This window comes from Vollenhovia emeryi, unplaced genomic scaffold (assembly GCF_000949405.1).
Source record: "Vollenhovia emeryi isolate VEMERY1.0 unplaced genomic scaffold, V.emery_V1.0 DF939170.1, whole genome shotgun sequence".
In the NCBI taxonomy this organism is placed as follows: domain Eukaryota; kingdom Metazoa; phylum Arthropoda; class Insecta; order Hymenoptera; family Formicidae; genus Vollenhovia; species Vollenhovia emeryi.
In genome coordinates, this window is record NW_011967196.1 from 953698 (window position 1) to 977125 (window position 23428).

The 23428-nt window shown below is 38.4% G+C and overlaps 1 protein-coding gene across 1 annotated transcript in view; it reads right to left on the reverse strand.

Moving 5' to 3' along the window:
* Positions 1-23428, reverse strand: part of LOC105563897 (tyrosine-protein kinase transmembrane receptor Ror) — a 284316-nt gene that overhangs the window by 40601 nt on the left and 220287 nt on the right. Inside the window, exons 2-4 of the mRNA XM_012015879.1 lie at positions 16748-16841; positions 6384-6594; positions 5967-6126 (exon numbers count right to left, since the gene is read on the reverse strand). Of these exons, the coding sequence (XP_011871269.1) occupies positions 5967-6126; positions 6384-6594; positions 16748-16841 (465 nt within the window). The remainder of the gene's footprint in view (positions 1-5966; positions 6127-6383; positions 6595-16747; positions 16842-23428) is intronic.

Genomic DNA, 23428 nt, shown 5'->3' on the forward strand with positions numbered 1-23428 from the left:
CCATATTTTGTTTTATAATTCCACATACAGTCATATGGCTACAGTGTGAGCGAGCGGGATTTTTAATTCACATAGATTCAATTCCTTGTATTTAGCTCAAAGCTATTGCGTGAGCAGAAAGTAAGTAAAGAGGAAGGAGTAAGTAAAGGGTGGGTAAGAAATACACGTGAGGAATATAATGAATAAAATTAAAGTAAAATAGCCCCCCCCCTCTCTCTCTCCGTGTAAGCGTAAGCAGCAAGTTGCCGGGGAGATTTCGCTATTTTTCCAACGTTATCAAAAAGCTCTCCGGACATAGAGGGTCGTAATAATAATGTTTCATGAACGGGGGCTGGATATTTCATATTTTGCCACCTGCGTGCGAAGCGGGCACGTGAGAAATCTACGACGGGTTCCGGGGTAACTAAGTGTTCCGCCTCTTCGGGTTAAAAACCCGAGGGCAACGGGGTAACTGAATTAGGAAGGTGCGGGTCGGACACCCTTTTAACGCGGCCATTTACCTTTCCCAATTTTCCGTCGTCGCCGACGTGTTGCTCACCCCCGTCGTGCTTCGGCAGTGCTAATAAAAAGAGCCGCGGGACGTGAACATCGTACTAAGTGAACGAGTTATTATTTCTGAGTCACGCGTTTGCTAAGCGAAATGTTATCATTTCGCCGTTATCGGAACGGGAAGAGAGAAGATATATCGTGGTTATTCAAAGCGGCTGCCTCAAAATGGGAGACATCCGCGTTCGACAAAAAGAAAAGCTGCCAATACGAAAGCACGTTTCACGGGAATATTTAACGGTCACGGTCTTTTTTTCACGTTTCTTTTCGTGTATTATACTTTTCGACCGAAGTTTATTTGCCTCTGGCAAGAGCGCCACGTTTTTTTTTCTCATAATTTTTCAACATTTTTGCCCGACCGATGAATATACTGAAAACTTACTAGATTACACGAAACGTGTAATTACTCGCAACACAAAATTCTTTTAAGATACATTCTTCATTAAATAATATAATTTATATCCGAGGAATTTAAGAGCGAAGACTATTTTAGAGGATAGACTGCCAAGTTTACAAGATACATCGCAGACGATAGTCTGAAACTCGAGTGTACACCGAGCCCCACGTTTGCGATATGAATTTCATTGCGCCCGGAGTTTACGATGTAGACGACGTGCGGCGAATTTGGCCGGTTTCCGTATCACGTGAAACAATCGCTTGCAAACACGCGGAGAGTAAATCTTGGCTGCCATACGGCGATCGGTATACGGTTTTCATGAACTTGTACTTGTATAATATTATACTTAAAGCAAAGTGCGCGCTCCGCTACAATTCTAGATTACGGAGAACGATATTTTTACTGGATATGAATATTTTGTGGATATGAAGTGTGTATGAATATATTTACCGCGCATTTTTATCGTTGTGCTCAATATAAATTGAGCATACACCGAGAAAAAAGTGTTTGAACATTTATTTGTGGCATATAATGTTTATTTCAGGGAAATAAACATTTATTTGTGGCACATAATGTTTATTTATTTCAGTGAAATAAACATTATGTGACACAAATAAATTTTCAAAGACTTTTTTCTCAGTGTACTTTTGAAATAAAATAAAATCGCCGCTGTGCTGCCACTGCCTGTTATCGTATCATATATTATTTAAAAATATATTACTATATCATACACGTTGAATATTACAGATCATTATTTAAAACACAAATTATTTTTCACTGTTTAATTGTGAAATAAAATAGCTTTGAAAGTAGCAAATGGAATTGTATCTACACGAGATAATTTATTACTTTTAGCTCTGTCAACTATTTCGTTTTATTTTAGCATTTTGTTAATAATCGTCTGCCCAGAGATGTATATGACATTAATGTTTTAAAGCCAACGTAATAAAATCGCAATTCAGCATCCATTTTCATTTCGCTAGCTATCGGTCGAGATAACAGTTAAAACGCATCGACCGAGCCTGGGCAATCCCGAACCCGTTACGTTAATTAACCCGTGTTTTCGTTCCCGGAGTTAAACACAAGATCGACGCCCTGACACCGGTGGGGATAATGTACGACTAACTTTAACACGCCAAGATCCACCGGGTGGTAAATCGGGCGATTAAGTTTCTCGTCGCTCGAAAAGAAGCCATCTCCTGTCATCGTGGGGCGATCGGATCCCCTTGCGGCACCCTTCGCAATCTTCTACGTCTCCCTTCGCTGATCTCGCGCGATCCACCAACGTCCTGCCCTCGTCCCACGGTGTTAAACTCCGGGAAAACCGGGTGGGGAGGGGAGGGACACCCAGCGCGGCGAGGAAAGAAGTTTGAATTTTCCAACGTCGAGTTTGACTTGCAGAGTGCTAATATTAAAGTTCGTCGTGTGCCGCCCGGGAACGGGAAGGGCCGGGGCCTTTTCCTCGGAACGGGGACACGGAACGGAGAGAGGTGCTTGCCGCGCCTCGTGCATTAGCCGAGGCTCTCGGGATTAGATTAGAATTTGTTAGGGGCGTCTCTTCGGCGGTAACTTCGTCCCAGGAACGCCGCCAGTTTTGTTTCATCGCCCACGGGCGTGAGAGCTTTTCGGAAACTTTATTACAGGAAGTTCCGTCGGGACGCGCTGCCCTGCCACCAGGAGACGAGGCACAACGTTTTTAGAACCGACCCGTCGAAGCAGTCCGGTAGGGCCGCGAGACTTTCGTCCTGTACCGTTTGCACGCTGTTATCCCTGTCTCGAGTTGTAAACGTCATCCTTGGGTATCTTTTTTTTCAGCGAGAAACATCCAACGTAAAAATAGGATTGTTATCAAATAAAACGGTTCTCAATACTGATGATATTCGTACGTGTTATCGTAAAATTCAGAGAAGAGTATCTTTGTCAGAATTGATAATAACCCGAGGCGAAAATCTAAGTCATATAAGTCATCATTAAATCACGACATATGCTCAATTTCTTTGTCGTTTTCCGTTTTTGAATGCCCTGCGTCATATTCTCAATGCTCCAAATTATAATCAGCTCGAAAGTGTTTCTTCAAAAAGCAGCTCTCGGGGCACCTTTAGATTTAAATGCTACAAGTATATATATACTACGCTTATCTTTTGAGCATTTGTATTAGAAAATCATTGCATCTACATTGCAGAAACTTACAAAGTCATTATTTGATACAGAAATTGTAAGATACAGATCTATTTTTTTCGAATGTTTATGACTCACGATTGATTGGTAGATAGTATCAGCTCAGCCGACCACGGCCCCTCGAAACTTAAGTTCAGTTTGCTGAAGCAGTGGCTTCCAAATTCTACTCACGCGGTATTAACAACAAACTTTCCTCCCTCAGAAGAAGAACCAGTACGGTTTGTCTATCTTCAAGAGGTAGACTTTACCGAGGTTTGCTTCGTTCTTGCTGTACTTCACGCATTAAGCGAAACACTACGGGGCTGGATTAGAATTTGTCAGAGCTGTCGCGCAATAACTTCGTCCCGGGGAAATGCTTGGAGTTTGGCTTTAAGAAGTTTGCCCCTCGTCTTACGATAAATTGAAACTAATTTACACCACGCATAATGAAGTTCTTGAAGTGCATCTCCGAGACCCGGGAGGTGAATGTCAAGAGAAAAATTTGTGACCTCGGAAAGTAGAATGTATCGTGTGTTGCGCGCCAAGTAAAATACTATTAGTCGGCGAATTATTACCCTCGATACGTTTAAATGAAATATTACTCCGTCGAAGTAAACAAATTACGGTCTTGATAAATAATTTAGTGCCAGGATTCATTAATCTCTGATGGATTTCGAGGTATAAAATAATACAGAAGGTTGCGAATAATAATTTTCTTGTGGCGCATAACGTTATAAATTATACGCTATAATCACAAATAATAATAGGGTCTGTTATTGAGTAACAATACTAATCAAATAATCAGATTTAGTAAATTATTATTTTAGTAATTTAATCCTTGTAATCAATTTAAGTGGTTATTTCGAATGAAGCTGATCAACTTTAGCGGTCGTTTTGTACTTTAGCATCGCAATTATCGTTATCCTAATAAATTAGTGCGGTACAAAATGGAAAATATCGCGATTAGTTTCGTTCGGTAAAGAAAAAGATTTCCCTGTATTATACCCTTTTTTTCGAACTTGTCCCTCATCTACTCTTGTAACAGACGTCGATCGTGAGTTCGTTCCAAATTGACAGTTTTACGACCACGTTAAGTTTCTTATTTTCGTGCCTCTCGAAGCCGGAGCACGAAAGAGCTTTTCTTCGTCGTCCCACTTCGAATGTCGACTACCACGAAACCTGACTTTCACTTCCTCTTAATTCGATTCGATTTTCACTATGGCGAGGAGGGCGGTATTCGTATAACGGCATTACTTTTACGATTCCTTCCCAGTCTGAAAATCGCGCACGACTCAGGAAAGCTTAGTACAATTCCTTTTATTACCCAGCAAAAGCCACATCGTTGTCGAAATGGAGCATCTGCACAAATAGCAAAATGCACTTCCCATATTTAACGCTTTGCGACCGCACTAACTTGACAATTACGGCATAACGAATTACGTCACTTCGTATAAAATATATTTTTTATATAGCGAACGAAAATTATGAATAAACCGTTTGTTGCTGCGAACACGACAGATATTAAAATAAGATAAAGATCGTTATAACGTTATTTCCCAGCAATATAATCTTAGAGCTCCGAAGTTTAAATGACCCAACAATTTATTGATAATTACGTTTTCTTAGTTAGAGTCTTCAAATATTTACTCTAATATCACATTAACCGGAATGATCTCGGGGGTGAAAGCGTGGCGCATCGTAAACGTGAACTACCCACTAGACCAAGCGAGATAACACAAGGATGTAGGCAAGGGTGTTTCTAAAAGATATGAAATTCACAATCTTCGAAATCGATTAGAAAGCAATTTTATGAGAGTATAAAATACTTTAAACATATAATGTGCGGTAAACATAATTATAAACAAACAAAATAAATAATAAGTGAAAGAAAGAAAAATTGAGGCCAGCTAAAGATAAAAAATCAAATAAATTATTTTGTGAAGTCAATTATTTTTTGCCCGCAAATTGTCGATTTTGTCGATAAAATCAGTGGTAATCCAAATCTCAAACTAGTTGAGAAATTACTAACTAAAATCCTATATTATGAATGTTTACGTAAAAATAATTGGTAAAAGTTCTTCATAGAGAAAAAATTCTTTCAATGAATCCGGCTTGATACCGCGAGAATTTCCAGAGATTTCTGCCTACGCCCTTGCATAGCACAAGATAACAATACAGCTGGTGTGGCGCCAAGCTGTATAGCCGTTTCCATAGTCAGACGGTTTTGCGTTTTATGATAATGCTCTCGCGTCAAACATACACCGTTACCCCCGGCGTTTACTCGAAAATTTTCGTCGCGACGGAGTAGGTAAAATGTCGCGATTCACCTCGCGCATTACAAATGTTTTTTACGGTGTTGCTCCGTAAGCGAGTTACGGCCGCAAAGCCCACCTTCGCGACCCGTTTCGCCGGTGACGCGGAAATATCATACTCGCTGGATTTTACGGGCCGCGTGTTTAAAACTCCCATGTTTAATTATTCCCACGAAATGTAAACTACCCGAATTATGGGCGAACTGCTTCGCGTGGCTTTAAAACTACGAAGGAGATACGATTATCCTTCCTAATGGTCGCACCGAGGTTCGTTAGCGTAACTGCGTAATGCTCGCTCGGCCGTAATTTTACACTAAATATGCATGGAAAATCTTTTTCGGCCAAATTTTAATTGGAATAATAACGCGTCACGAAGAAGTCGATTATTTCAACGATACAGAACTTTTAATTGAATTTATCGAGTAATTAAATGTTCCAGACAAAATTAATCTTGTTCATGATTATTAACAAATATACATGTAGCTTTGCCTATTATTTTATTATATGAAATTATTAGTTATTGGGTGAGAAAAGCTGAATTTTCAACAACTTACCTGGCCATTTCTTTGACGAATCAACTCGCAGGGTTCCTTCGCTCTGGATTTGATCCTTCCCGTTGGTGACGCGACAAGTATAAAAACCAATATCCGAAACGTCCAAATTTGTGATTTTTAATCGACTTCCTGCCAAGTTCTTCGCCGCGTGCTCGTGCATCTAGAATGTTACGTGTACTCGTGTCTACGTTCATTAAATAGTAATTTGTGAATTAAAAATGAGAAAGCGCGAAAACTTTTTTCAACGAAAAATCGAAAAGGAATTAAAAATTGTATACTTATATTGAATATATAAAAAAGTAAAATGCTTTTGAATACAAAGATAGAAATCTGAATTGGAAGAATAAAGCAATCTCTCGCGCACAAAACTCTAGAGAAACAATTGCAAACTAGTAGTAGTTTAACAATTGCACTTACTTGCGCGTGTATTTTCCTAATGGTGATTTTCGGCCGGTTCTCTTCTAACGGCGCTTCATTCTTATACCATCGTATCTTTGTCGGAGGTGGATCGCCCACGACTTCGCATCGCATATGAGCAATGCCGCCGGCATCCTTCGAGATGTTTGTCAGAGTTCTTACGAATTTTAAAGTGCCACTTTTCGTGCCGGATGCAGCGTCCACGTCGGTTCTGTGAAAAAAATGGTATAACGCATTTTACTTTACAATAGTGAAATGTGTAAAATATAAGCAACCCTTTAAAAATATCTTTGCGATAATGTAGAATTTAAAGCGTTAAAAATTTCTTCGATTAACTGAGGCTTGTCAGTCGCGGAAGTTGGAATTTCGGGCGTCGAAGGCCGAGCGACGGTTCCGAGAAATGGCGTAGCGTCGTAAACACTTCGGGCAAAAACAATCTATTCTCACTGTGCTTATCATTCACGCGGCGACAGTCGTACGGATCGGTTAGCGGCCCGCGCCGCTCCGCATATCGTATCATTCATTATTGATACGCGCTCGCGACAAGTGCGGGTAGAAACCGCGATCGTTGAATCCCCGCGATTCGCAATCGATGCTTGATTAACCGGCAAGACACATGAAGTCTGTACGTTCCAAAATCAAAGCGCTAGCTAATTCGAAATTATAACAACAATATTACAGTCTTATTTAAATTCTATAATTGCCACTTCAAGAATACGTATAATTATTTTGACAAGAAAATCATTTTAAACATTATTATAAATTGCGATTTGAAAATATGTCATTTTCTATCCAATTTTGTTTCCTTTCCATTAAAAAAAATTTTTTAAATAATAAGCGTATATTTTTCTCGATTAAATAAAATAAAATTGGTTCATTCAAGTAAGTTTTTCTTGCTCTCACGCAATATAATCTCATTTCAAGATTTTCACGTTGAAACTAAACATATTTTCCAAAGAAAAATATCCTTTTTGTCGGTGTACGATGTGTAAAGTAATGTAATGTTTTCAACATCATATTACTTTTTGAGAGCGAAATTGTGCGACACGCGGGAATCAATATCGTGTTCTCAGGGATGTATATGGATTCATGCATACTAGCGCGATAATCGTGAGTGAGTGAGATACTAGTGTCAATTCGACGCAACGCACTTCAGAGACGTGGATGCTGGGAATCAATTGCAGCTTCCGGCGGGAGGAGGCAATCAAATGGCCGCGTTTACACTTCGGTGAGTGCCAATTCAACGAATACCATTGCGATATTAAATACATTAATACGCGGAGTTGTCTACGATTTTTGCCCTTTCTCACCCCGTTCGTGAAAGTAGGGGCGTATCCCACCAAGTTTCTTTTATCGCGAGAGACTTGATGTACGATGTCGCGAGGCTGCGAGACGCATTTAGCGGCGCGCACGTTTCCAGAAATGTGCACCGCACATTTTTTAAATCTCGTATATTCGCGCAAAGATACGGCCTGGCGGCGCTTCCACTCTTTCTACTGAATTCCTGGAAAGTCATGGGAATAATTCAAGGGAAACGCGCTCGCGGGACAAAGGGCGACTTTAATTATGTCGCCGATGCAGCCGCATTTCACACGACGACATTCACGGTTGCCGACAGACCGCGCTAATGTTACGACGTACCGTTGTAACGAGAGATACGCGGCCGTTCGGGTGCCAACGCGTTCACGATGGCGATGGGGCGCGATTATTATCCGCGGTTACCTTTGTGCGTTGATATCGTTGCCGCTTGGCACGAGAAAACGGAGATAAATTTGACAAAGATATTTAAATGTGCTTGGTGGAGTCCCGATAGTCGGTGACAAAGTACCACGCGAGATATTTAATCGACATAAAATTTTGCATAATTAATTGCACAGTTATATTTACATAAATACAAGTTTTTACTAGGGTTGGAAAGTAACTCGTTACTTGTAACGAAGTTACAATTACTTAATTTTTTTTGTAACTCTAACTTAACTTCGTTACTTTCTCGCCATCTGTAGCTTAACTCAGTTACATTTTTCGAGAACTAGTAACTGATTTAATAGTTACGTTAATAGCAACTTTATATATATTTTAAACCTCCACAGATCGCATTAGGCCTTGCATAAACGCCTTTATCGACACTTTGCAATTCGAATGCAGATTTGATTTTTATTTTCATTGTAAGAAAGTAACTGCAAAGTAAACGATTCGTTACTTTTTGAGTAACTGTAACGCGTTACTTTTCACAATTGGTAACTTGTAACTGTAACTAGCAAAATTTTAATGAAAAAACTGTAACTAGATACTTTTATAAAGTAACTCTCCCAACCCTGGTTTTTACAAAGAAAGGATAATTTCAGTTGAAGACAAACGAATGCAGGACTAGTAATTCACTGCGATTATCAAATTTCTCTATTCGTTCAAATGTACATTACACGTTCCTCAATTTTTCGATGCACTTTTGAAATAACTACGTAGCCGATTATTATAGCAACACAGAACTTTGTTACACCTTGTTAATCCGATTTGCATTTTACTGCAAACAACTAGCTTTGGAAAAAAGAGATATCCCTCATGCATTTATAAACAGCGTTCCATTAAATTTTGCTTGGTCGGTATCCGTTCTCGCTGCGAGGCGAATTCGAGCGATGGCTGATATGCGAAGGAACACAAACGGAGGAACAGGGCGGTTAGGGTGACCCTATCCTTCCGCGGAGGGCCAATCATCGAGTTTACATTGCCGCCTGTGTGCGTGCAAGTCGGCAAGAAGTGTGTACGTGTGTACGTACGTACGCATACACGAATGCGTGTGCGAGCCCTTGGATACACGGACGTGAGGAACGTCTGTGTACGTACCATCAGCCACGTTTGCACGTGGCAGGACGTGATTGCACGTGGGTACGGGGGGGTAACTAACCCCGCGTTTACCGCTGGTTATTGAATATAAATCAACCTGTGATCAGTAAGTCATCGCGGTGGTATAGGCCTGCCAGGAAGTTCGCCTCGTTCGCGGCGAAACAATGTAGATATGCAAACATTTGCCAAGGCAAGGAAATAGATAATCGTCACGAAGTATATATAAAAATTGCTATTTTAAATCATGATATATATACAGATAGAATATCTTTCGATCGAGAGTTTGAACACGCGCGCATATAATAATATCGTTTAATGAAATATCGTGCGTGCTATTAATGTCTCTTTTCTTCTACCACGATACACGTGTTTTTATTTTAAAAAATATCCTCCACTCTTATTCGTCGATTAAAATATTAATTTCGACACATTGGTTTTCGCAATGTGCATAATTCCTTAATGTCTTTCATAAATGTCAAGATTGCTCATTCCTTTATGATGTTATCAAGGGACTTTCGACCAAATTCGGATCAGATACCAAATGCGGATCAACAATTTGATGAGTCGCTCGATATAATAAGCGACATAAAAATACGTCGATGCCTTTAGTGACATCGGCGATACAGCATGTTGTACATATATGAAAGAGCAAAATTTAAGTGAATTAAAAAACGTCGCTTATTAGCAACTCATCAAATTTGTGATCCGCATTTTGTCACCTTACCCTACTATCTTAATATTTTTTTAAACACTCTATCCCGCAAACCAAGTGTAAATTTGAGAATCCTCTCATAAATTTGCCCTGAATGTCTGAATTGAATATGGCAAAAGAATTTGATTTCTGGGCTGCATTAAAAGCTTGCCAGTTCCCACTCGTCGGTGCGGCACGACATGCATAAATGCGCCAGTGCAAATTGCATAAAAATCAACGGCGACGTGTGTCACGACCGTGGGCTCGCAGCTTTCGACGCCGGGTGGCGCGTATGAAATTAGCGGCGTGTAGCGGCGGGCAAGATGAAAATATCGTACGCCGCCTGTGGCGTTGCACAACGCGCCAGTTGACTGCGCTTTATCTACTCGCCATGTAAAGTAATTCTATGCATTTTGAAGCGGACACCGCGTTTATCAGCCGGTTGAAGCGAAACCTGCCCTTTCCACTTTCGGCGCGCTGCACGCGATGACACGCGCGTGCATTCTTAACTCGGCGTGACGCGCGATATATACATAAAGCTGCATACATTTACGTACGTAAACGCGACGCTGCACTCTTATCTATCGGCCCATCATGGCGACATTTTTGTCGCGCAGTCTCACTGTGTACAGAACGCGGGAAAATTCTAGGAGATTACATACAGCTTACATACAGCTGTGAGCTGAGGCAGGATTAAAATCTGTAGAGGCTTTATGTATCTAAAAGTTCACGGCGTGTCATTCACTGAAGTGATAAATAAGATAAAGTTTCACCTTTCGAAACGCAAGATTTGTATATTCAAAAATTGTCATTTATTGCAAATAATCTTACATTGTTTACTCAGGTTCGCTAGAGACATCACAATTTCGTATTAAATTTTTGTGAAATAACCGTGAAAAAAAAACACTTTTACTTTACAATCCCTAGAGAAGTTTTTAAAATATAAATTTTTCGCAATACATTTACAAATTAAAATCATTCAGACACTAACATCCTGTCTTGGCTCTAATATCCTTTATTCCTTCGTATTGTGGTTTCACGCCTTGTGAATTTTATTGGTTAAAATATTGTAATTTTATTTTATAGGATACCTAATTTTTTTTTATTAATTAGATATCAAAATAATTAGGAAAGAAAGAAACTTATGATATCCCACATTGAAATGATGTGAACGTTATTGAAATATCTTTCGCAAATGTTCGATAACGCACGCCATTTAGTTTTCATGCTATTCTTGTTTTAAATGTCGGGCAATATAATTAATTATCATTATTAATGTTTCACATGTGTCATTATCACTTATCAACGCTGATCTTTTTAAGTGTCGAAATTTTCATGAAATGATTACACGCTTTACTTGACGAGAGCTAATTACAGAAGCATTTGCAGTTGATCGAGTCACGAACGTTAATCGATCGACTGGAAATAATTAATATCGGAGTAAATATACAGTTTGCTGTACCCTACGGCGAAGGGCGGCGACGGCAAAGATCGACAAAGGGATTTACAGAACAACCATGACATGTATTCATGATATATAATAGCGTATGCGACTCCGCTAATTACGCGGTCCAGCCCCTCGTAGTTGTACGTCGTTATATTTGTTCCGTGCGCAAGATATTATTGCACAAATATGTTGCACACTCGTATACCGAATGAGTACGTACCGCTTCACCGGCCCACCGATTTAATCTCATAACCGGGATACTCTGCTAGAACAAACTGGAAATTCTTCGTTCAGCTTCAAATTCTAAGTTGAAAAATCTGCGTCAATAGACAGCAAAGGCTGAACATAAAGCAACAGCTTTTTTTCCCCAAGAAATTTGATTAGACATGACGGATTCTTTTATACGTTTAAATGCAATTAAAATCTAAAGAAACTAAATCCTTTTCTAAGTAATCAGTTTTGGCGAATTGGAAATAAAACTAGATAAACTTATTTGTAAGTGAAAAATACGCGAGAAGAAAATAATTCCTTCTTTTTGCGATTTTTTCGCGAGTAGCCTCGTTGTGTGACAAAAAGTTTACTTAATTAAATATCACGGAATTGAAATGCGGAATACGCTATTAAAGTAAGATGTAATCTCCGCGATTTCCCCGGAAAGGGCGTGGAAAATTTGTAGGGAAAACGCGTCGGAAAGCGTTAACACTTCGTCGCACCGACGACATTACGTCACTTTCTTCGTTGGCCATTTCAAGTAGGCAGAAGACCTTCTCAGACGGAGATTAGGAGGTTGCAGGGTTTCTATAAATAATGCAACGTTTAACCCACCCTTTCCCCTCCGACCGCTCAACGACGAGCTAGTCCCGCACCCCAATGTCGGAGACAACATTTTAAGTGGCGGAGCTTGTTTCCCGCTCGCCTGCTTGGAAAGTTAAAGTTAATGCGGGGAGGAAACGTACAAATTGTAGAGTGGAAAGTCGTAATGGATTGAGCGCACTCTCCAATATTTCAAAATTTTATTTCTCTGTATCGGCGTTATTATTCTCATTATTCCTTTATCAATTATTTTCACTGAATACACTTTTGAAAATTCCCTCTGCTTTATTTACAACGAGAGTATAATTTTGTTATACCGTCAATAAAACGCAACAACTCGCGTTATTTATTAGCGATGATTTTTCTCGAATATTTAGAGAGTTACATTATTAGGGGAACATTTCGTATTAAATATGATCGTCCGATATGATTCTCGCGTTAGGAATAAAACTCAGGACAGGGCGGATGTATTTGACGTTTAACGTGCGGTGGGAATATGAGCCATCGAAGCTTATTTCGTAATTTCCTCTCGTATATCGTTTCGCTTGATACGTAATATTATACACGACAATTGTTAAGCAATTTATGTCAGTTATATCTTTATTACATATCACGTATTTATTATTATAATGATATAAATAATGGTTTCTATTACGGCATGATTGGAGACTGGTGGTGGAGTAGTATTGAGTGCTGCTGTCATTTTCAAACCCCAACATGTTGTTGCAACATTAGCGTACTCAATGTTCATTGGGAAGCAACGCACGCCGTAACATTTACATCCAAATTAGAGGTAAACAATATCGTGCCAATGATTATTACCGGTGATACTGCGGCTGTACAAGTTTGTGCCACGAATCGCGTCCGAATAATCGTTAATAGACGAATCGATTAACACTTGGCTTCCCTCACGTAATTAATTTTGCTTTTATAATACATGTACCAATATTTATGTTTATTTTCGCATCTACGCGGATGAGAGAATTTTCTCTTGAAGTTTATCCTGAAAAACTCATGTAATTGTGGGGCAACACGGCGTTTCGAAGAATTTTATGAGAGTTTTTTGAAATTTTACCATACCTTTTACTAGTAATTATACTTAGTATACATTTTACTAGTAAAATGTATGGTAAACTTTCAAAAAACTCTCATAAAGTTCTTGAAAATGCCACGATTACTTGATTTTCAGGGTAAATTTTAAAAGAAAATTCTCTCCGTGTATATTTACACGCACGCACACACACAATTTGGAAGACGATCTAAATTTTTGGAGAGTATTATCAGTGCTCCTGACTTTATATGTATCTCGAATATTCTAATCCAGCTTGATCGGATTGGATTTTTCCCCAAGCGACTGCAGCGTAATCGTACGATTATAAGGGCTTCTCCAGGATGGAGATCTATTCTTGCTTAACATCCCGTATAGAGATGTGGCTACTCGTAGAAGCCCACGGCCAACCGGGCATCAATATTAATGGGAGCTATGCCGCATTTAGGGTGGAATAATGTATAGTGATCGCACTGGAGAAGTGTATGTTGATATTGTATACATACAGGCATACGCACGCACACAAAGGCGTGCGCATACGCAAGTACAAACGCGCACACAGTGGGCCGCGTGTGTGGCCTCGGCATCCTATCGGTATCACGACCATAATGTGTCACCACGATCGACTAGGACGCGTAATTTCAATCGCGGCCGACCCATTACCGTGTCATTATGTCGCGATGTAATGATGTAAACTAATGCCTCTCTCGCGTAAGCGCGTAAACGTGATATTTTGGAGGGGTATGGTGTAAAGCCAAAGTTGTGTGACAGCAAACTTGAGTATAACCTCGGGTTGATGCGATTAAAATTGATCATCGTAGACGATCGCAACGGCAATTTTACCTAACCACACATGATTTAACATAAAGTGTACGAAATTATACCGCAGTCTAAATTTTGTACACATATTAAATTTCAACTTGCTAAACCCAAAATACAGCTGTAACGTATTTACGATGTATAATATATTTATGCAATACAATAGCAATTTATTTATTTACAGAAAAGAAAGGACGGAAAGGATAGTCTTGCTGAAGTGTCTATTTAGCTAGATACAGATCTAGAAATAATTTTGTTGCATCATCAAAATAATTATGTTAAACGCTCAAGCGATGATAATGTTGCAAAAAATGTTGATATTTTAGCAATTGGCTTGTCCTACATAATTTTAATATTCCAGCAAAATTACTTTCAAGTCTGCATCTAGCTATAAATTCTTAGATACTTCAGCAAAACTGTTCCGTGTAAGTTCTATAATATATTAATTGACTAATGTTTTATTTTTTACGCCGTTACATTAAAAACGATTGCTGCGCGGTTTTTGCATTATTTTTATCCGAGTTGCTCGTATTTTGTGAAAAATATTTTATGCGCGATAATAATTCATGGACATCAGCGCGAAATAAGTGAAAATTCTGCCGCATTAAGAGATTATATATAACTGTGTATAGATCTCCGAAATATATTTTCCTTGAGTACGACTAGGCGAAAGGAAGATATAAATTTTACGAAACGGCCAAAGATATATACGCTGTCTTGGAAGCAAGGTGTCGTACGCGCGTTTTATGGCATGTAATTTCAATAACGACGAGTGTATTATCGTGTCGAAATATATACCGTGATAAATCTGTGCTCCGTAATATCGATTCACGTGCCACTCTTGCGTGCGGGAAACACTATGCTAAGTCTATCTAAGAACACATTAGTTTTTTTTATTTATTATATTGCATAGAGCGTCATTTGGGTTACATTAATTTAATTAATATAAAAAAATCACCTCCAATCGTTTATAACTTTAAAATGACTGATACCTTTCAATTAAGAAAAAAGACGATGTAGACTTTTCCCTTCGTGCGCGACATTCGATTTCGATATTCAATTTTCTGACCGACAAAACTGATTTATTGCGACAGGATGTCGAATTCTGATAAGAGAAAATTGCAGAGAAGTCTCAAACTGTATAAATTGTGAGGTTTTCTATTTGATAAGGTGAAAGACTTTAAAAAGAAGAAATGTCGGCAGGAAATTAAAAAAGTATACTAGAATTTTTAGTACCGCAAGAATGTCCCGGAACTAACGAATGACGTTTGAAGTGCCGATCCTTCGATGAATTTGGAACTTTTTCGCTCCGCTCGACGTTGATTTCGATATTAAATTTTCCAACGTAACGACAAAACTGATTTATTGCGACAAGACGTCGATACCGACTTCTCGCGGGGAGAAAATCGCACGGCGCGAGTTGCAACGCGCGGCGCGGAAATTGCGCGACTTTTCTCCTCGAAATCTCGGGCGCGAAGGGACATCCCCGAGAGATGGGAATTTTCGAATATATTTTCATCCCGCTGTAAACTCATACCGTGAGCGCGGAGAAGCCTGTCGGAAACCTGCTTCGCCAGTCGGTGTGCCCGGGGAAAACGCGGATATGAAATTTGAACTGCGGAATTTCGATTGGCTCTATCGACGCGTCCTTCGCAAATTAGCTTACTCATAGGGGGTGGAAAGGGGGACAGAGAATTCAAATTTAATCGCGCGGCAGCCTTTGCAGTTCCAAACGGGGCTTGCCTGCGCGGGGAAGTGGCATTATTAGCTTTCGAATCGAACCAATCAAGTCGCTTCCTTATTAAGCCCCGCGGGGTTCCTCTCCCTCTTGTCCTTGTCTCGGTTTGCTGTCATATGGCAGAAACAAATCTCTGAAATATTTCGCGACTCCTTTATATCATTTTCCTTCTTTTTGTGCGAATGTCATGTCATTCTTCACTTTTGACGTCCGATCGACCGGATTCAGATCACTTAAAGATGTCGAAGAAATTTAGATTTTCCAATCTAAATTCGAGATGAATATTGTTATGATACATATGTGTGTGTGTGCTCTTCCATATTTTCCTAACGAACACTTATTGTTTATTTATGTAAAATTTTGTTATGTTTTGGACATCGACTAAAAAATATGTATTTTCTTACTTTATCTTACGGGTATGGAAGAAATATCCATCCGTATTTAAAAAATCTAAATTTCGCATTTTATTAGGTAATAATAAATAGAAAAATAAGCGCAACTGACGATATGGGATTAATTAATCCAATACATAAAATGTATTAATGTTGATGCAAATGTCCAAGCAGATATCCCATTGCAGATATCCTTTGCGCTTCTTTTCAGCTTCAAGATAAGCCGATTATCCTATACTTTGACCGTGGTTCAGCGGTCAATGAAGTATTCTTATCTCGTCTTCCCGCTTTAGTAATGAGGAATTCCCACAAAAAAAAAACAGGAAGGACCGAGAGAGTGTATGTGTAAAAGCGTAACGCAATTAAAAAGGGTTCTCCGGGTCGGTTTCTTGCCTGTCTCGGCAATTTCGCCCGGACGCAGGAAGGAAGTCTTCGGTCATCGCGGATAGACGCGATCAATAGCAATTTTAATTGCTAATTAAGCGGGGCGCTAGTTAGACGGATATGTGTTTCGTATTTAATCCTGCGATAAGACGATAAGACGATAGGGCTTGCAAGCTATATACAAGGCTCACCCGTTAGTTGTCGAGTCAAAAACATCGTTGTAGTCCTCGTCCGTGCTGTAGTCCTGCACGTCGGTATCCGAATCCTCGACATCGCCATTTCCACCTGCAAGCAAATATTCACATTAATTCTAGACACACTGTGGTTATTTTTAATAAGAAGATGTCACCTACAACACATCCCAGACTATCGAAAGTGTTCCTTAAATTATTATTTCAAGTAAGAACGCGAAGGCTCGCTTGGTCTCCAATCAATGAAGAAAGAAAAGATTAATACGAGCCATACAAATTTTAATTGCTTTTCTCAAATCACTTGTCTATTTAAAATTATATTACCAGTCTAATTTGATGGAAAAATAAATCTCTTGAGATTCTGTACAATCTTTCACTTGCCAGTGCTCAATTTCAATGAGCGCCTTCATTAAATGAAGTCTGACATTTTCCTGTACTAATAGAAAGGCAATTAGCGTTCTTGTGGTAAGATTATACAGCTTCTTGTAAAGTTCAACGTGAAACGAACCAGTATCGATTCAATATTGATGTTAAATCGAGAGTGGATCAAGCTCAGTTGAAAGAAGGATTATATTAATTCTTGTGCACATTTCCGGTCAATTTGACCCTAATAGAACTTAATTACCTATTACGATAATCAAATTTCGCTCGAACACCGATATTATACGAAATACTTAAAAGAATTGAAACTATTTTCTATCTTATCGTTATTATAACTATTGCTGTTTTAGTATATTTCTCCTTATGAATGCAAATTATAATTGCTATTTATTTACTAATGATATATTAATGCTAATAGAGACTTTAACTGTGGGAATTGAGAATTAAGAATTAAGAAGTTAAATCAAACGAAAATAACAAATTAACTATATGTATTTTAATACAATATACATATGCTTTAATCAAAATTATTCTTGGCTGACTATTCGGTTCTCTGGGAATATTAGCAACGTTCCCACTCTTTATCACCCTTTTCATGTTGGCCTAACGATTTTTTCAGCGTTTCTGTGCGCAGGAAATTCGGGAGGGTTATCGCGTCGAATTCTTGACATTCCGACGATTAAATTACAACCGGTACAACGGATATATTTGCCGAAGTCGGAGGGGTAATCTCCATGCACACAATCATAACTTACTCGCACGTCTTCCGGATCCTAGTAGGTAATATATTTGGCTAGACGGTGCCGTCAACAAACGATACCGTCGGTCGGCGGTACCGCGAGATTAATTTGTGAATCGTGATTAAGGTCGGCACGTTCCCGAGGTTGTTAGCGCGGTAATGAGTAATCCGACGGCGAAAGAGGTTTAATATGGAATCCCATTCTGGGACGGTACATGTGGCGTTGTTTAGCATGTTATAATTGAAGAGCTGACGCGAATAACTGAAACTATCATATTTATAAATGTCATATTTCCTGAAAACTAGTTAAACGTTCTAAAAGTTCGTGGTTGACAAATATGGAAATATTTTCAGAATACGAAGCAACGTAAAGAACATCTCCTTTTGTGTTTTTTTTTATGAATAAAGTATTTTAAGTATAAAAAATTAAATTTCTTAACAGTACTCCGATTTTTGGGGAAAAAGGGAATTTGATTGTAAGTTTATATTTATATTAAACTGCAATGCGTAATGTAAGATAATATTTAATAAATTGTCTATAATATAAGAATTTTTTACGTGTAGCAGTTGATACACTTTTTAACTACTTTGATCTACTAATTAAATTATTATTGCGCGTACATAAGTGTATTTTATGCGTTTCCTACTTGGGCGACGTACCGTAACATGATTTCGAAAGAGTGCAATTTTGTCGACGTTATGTCATAATTCCATTCACAAAAGTTGGCAACAACCAGGCGCACGTCGTGCTGCCCCGTAGTATGCTGTACGTGTAAAGTCTTGGCTCGCAGCCCTAGCCAAAGCTATTAAATAATCGAGTAAATTATCCACTCCTGCAATATCTCCCGCAACGTCAGCCGAGCGGGTGCCAAGAACAAATTTAAACTCCTACTCTCCACGAGCATTGCCTTTCGATCCATTGACCAACTCGATTTATTCGCCACGCGCGTTAGATGTTAATAGCGTGCTGTAAAAATGTTGTAACTCGAAATATTAAGTTTCTCTCCCCCTCTCTCAGTGCATATTGAGAAGATACTCTCTAAATTCAATCAGTGACTATTCGCCGTTTTTCAGTGATAATTCACCGATTGATTCAAGTATACCACTGCGATTTTCAGTGGTCTATTTATAACTGCAAATCAGTGACTATTCACTGTTTTCAGTAATAATCCACCGATTGACTTTAATTAAGAGAGTATATTTTTCATACTTGCAAAATGCGATCTTACTTTTTACAAAACTAAACATAGAGAATAAGAAATTCTCACACATGTAACGACGTTTTCACTGAACGAAAAATTTTCGTGAAGAAGCTGAACCTTGTGTCCAAGTATTCGGACAAATATTTCTAAAATACAAGATATAAATCTGCCCTGGAATAATTTTCTGGCTCGTCGCGCCTGACTTACAACACCATTTTATTAGGAAGCGACATATAGCGTCCCATCGATGGACACTTAAAAAATAATTTGTTTTTGAGTTACAACCTTGTTGCACCGAGCTATCGATTTGATTATAGTCCATCACGGTGGAACGATGATAAAAAAATTTTTTTGCCTGTTGCCCCTCCCGTACGTGCTTTACCGTCGATAGGCTGCGACGCCGGGATTTTGATCGGATATAGAGAAGTTTTGCAAATATTGATATGGGAAAAATACGAATTTTATTCGTCGTGTACTGGCGATGCGTCCCGCTCGGATTGTAAAGTGACGTTTAACTTCGAATTTCGTCCGCGCCGCGAGTTTTTCGGCGAGCGCACGATAAAAAATCCACTCAAAATAAATACGGAAAAATCTCTGGCCGATGTAAAATAAAAGCGCGCGCAGTATATGACAAATATCGAAGGGCGCGCGGCTCCCATTTCTACTTCTATATCGAGATTGTAATATTGATTGACAAAGCCGTGTGACGTTTTTAATATATAAAATATGTAGGAGATGCGCGATATATCGACGTAGATTTTCCGATCGCGCAATCAGTGACAAAGCACTCGGTAAATCAAGTCACTTGTGGTAAACAATAGCCGGGGATTTATGTGCTTCTATTTTGTTCATTTTTAATACCAAATGTAGTTTTCAGAATTCACATTTTACTAAAAATATTACTGACAATACTGGAAACGTTAAAAGTATATTACATTTTCATTTCAGCGCGCAAAGGCTTTTATAAAACTAATAAAGAAATACTTTTGTCATTAACTATTTAATAAAATTGCATGATTATTAATAGAATTCCTCGATAAGACAAGTTAATTTAGTTTTACGCGTACAACGTTAACAGAAGAGAAACTCGTAGAATTTTGTTGGAAATATTAAAATGCAAAGAGTTAGAATTTTGATCCTCCCGAACGAGAACGCTCTAATTAAACAAGCTGCGGTTTAATCTCGCCTATCAGCGTTGCAGTGGTATTACAACGCGTTGAGCAGTCGTTTCGTTACCGCTGCGTAATTGTCGCCGCGAGATTGCAACCGCGGAAAGGCCTTTTCTCTCGCGCTCTTTCGCTCGGTCCTGTTCTCCGCCATGACGGTTCGTCTAATACGAAAGTAGTACCGTAGGACACCGAGGAGAGTGACTAATCCCCGCTGCAGGTTGCCGTTGACAGAAGCGTTCCCCTGGGACTCGTAAAGACAGCAATCTCACGTCGTGTATCTACTTCGCGTAACAATTCCACGTATCAGTAGGCGTAAAAATGGTGAATGGTGACTGGTTGTCAGACAGTCGCACAAATGCCAAAAGAAATCAAGCAGATTGTCGAACAGAAAAGACAAAGAGTGTCTTAACGTTTATGGTATAGTTCGTGTGTATAATACTTTTACGTTAATTCTCTATTATTTAAACAACTTAGCCAAAAACTTTAGAATTTTTATTAAATAATTAAGGTTTCTAATTACTATACACAGTTGAAAAATTTGTGTTAAATGTAACAAATATCACACGTCCCAAACAGTCCACACAAATTTTTGTGTTATTTAACATAATATGGATATGTTAAATGATCACACTAATACTCTGTTAATATTTTAACACAAAATAAATGTGAATCTTAAAATAATTTGAAATACATTTTCTGTAAAATTAACATATTTTTGATGACAAAATGAATTTACAAAATGTAATTTTTACATTTCAAATGGCTGTTCGAAATTACTCTCACTTATGTTATATAGAATAAAATCAACATTTTATTCTGTAAATTTGAACAGATAAATTTTGTTACTAATAATATAGAACATATGTATTGTGTAAGATTAAAAAATAAGTACACATTGTGTTGTTTTAACATTTCTTTTCAGTTATTTTAATAATTTTACACTTGCGGTCAATTAACACATGAATATGTTAAACATTTAACACAAAAATTTTAACCGGAATTTTTTTTAACAAGAAAACACAAATTTTCCAACTGTGTAGGGATAATTGAAGAATATTATTTTATCATTATTGAAAAAATTATAAATAATTATCGTTATCATTTGTATATTCAAAAATATCTACGATGGAAACCTTGTTTATGAACATGCTTTACCACGCATTATCAAATATCGTGAATATTATATTAGGAATTTATAATCTCGTTGTAAATAAAATTCTTCATCGGAAAATTCTCTCTATTCGCATCATAATTTCAGATTTCTGATAAACGTTATCGACGCAACATTAGCCAATGCAGTATGGCATATTGTCGGAAGTACACAACTCTGGTATCCCTATATTATATTTCGCGTATCCGCATGTGCGTTTTATGTTTACAACATATGTACGCCAGTTGGCAAATGTCGTCAACGCAGATTTCGTTTTGAATTAACGAGTTGATGACATTGCGAGTATAATGAGATTTAACATACCATGTGAAAATCGTTGCAAAATTTACTGCTTTAACGCTGTAATCATCGAAAGTGGTGCATTTATGTGATTAAAAATTCAGATGTACATACGTTCCCTACACGAGTCCCTTTTAGAGGTGTATTTTTATTGTTGTTTTATCGGTAACGCGGCATTCTAGAGCAAATTGACACAATTCAAAAATACTGCGGAGAAAAATACGAAATGTAAATGAAAAGTTCTTTCTTCACAAAATAACTCAATGTCTTATTGACATTTTTATTTGTTGCATCGAGCTCATCGGAACTACCGAAATGACTCTAAATGACAATTTTACATTCATAGAACACTTATTATCAACAACCAGCGTTGCATCGAAAAACCGCGAAGATTAAAAGGATTTTCGTAATGCGTTTGGATTGAACTGCGATTCATGTTAAATTTCACAGGCCGTTGAACGCCGCCACTAAAATTTCGTATTCTTTAACGACTTCTAATTTCGGTGTTACGCGCATACGAATTTTTTCCGTGTCGGTGCATACGGATCGAGCCGCATGAATCACACAGCCGTGCTTTTTTTTTTAATTACAACACGACTGCGGCCGCGCAATTTGTGGAAAGAGACAAGCTGTGCCGCATAAAACAGCATTGGGCTGAAAATTGCGTCCGTATTTTCCCGCCGTTTAACTGCGTATCCGATCGAATTTCATATTGCCATTGCGAAATTTCACATCGAGGGAAAAATTGGCTTATTTTCACGACACAAATTTCTTTTTTATTTTCTCATAAGGTTTATCCTTTAAATTTCGTCTTCAAATTAATTTCTTTAATTTTTCAACGTTCTGTATCTTTATTAGAATGTTATCTTTGAAAAATAATAAGTTATTTCGCACGTCTCGTGGGAAATGCGTCAATACGATCGACGAAAATAAGTAACGATTCAACAACAATTATTGACGCTAGTCGATATTCCGCGTGTCTTCGCGTCGCTCCTCGTAACGCGATCATTTCCTACGAGAGTTATTAACATCAATCGCATTTAATTAATTGTCGCGATCCGTAATCTTATCGCTCATTTCTGCGGTGATTTGTCGAGAAGAATATCACGCGTAATTTGAAGTATAAATGCTATGAGGAAATTACATATATATATTATTAGTTAGGTTCGATATATCCACGAGCGCTAATACCTTTTTTAACGATCGAACTCGGATGAATCTCTCTCACATCGTGCATTAAATAGCAAACCTAATTTATGTTCACTCAATATTCATTTTTCTAAATATACACATCTTTACGGGTTTTTTGTCGATAATCCCCTCCTCGGGTACTACCTTGTCGTGGTGGAGGGGCTTAAGTACCCTGAAGGGTTACTTTCTAAAAATCACTCAGTGGTTTATTACTGAAACAATGGATATTCACTGGTTTACAGTAATGACGCACTGATTAATTTTTAGAGAGTACAGACCCTAAAGACGGGACAACCAAAGGTACCCATCGCGTTCGGGAGTGCCGTATAGTATTCGTTAATTAATAAAGACATTAATAAAGACATTTCAAAGCTCGTTTGAAAGATATCTATTCTTTAAATGTCCGTTCCTGTCGATGGCCACACTTCCGAGATTTGGCAGTTTTTGGGACGAGCATTAAGATCGCTTGTGCATGCAGCATCTTACGCCAACTGCCCGGGCACGCGGTGATGCCGGCCGTTGCATGGACGTCTCACGTGAGTTTCGGCC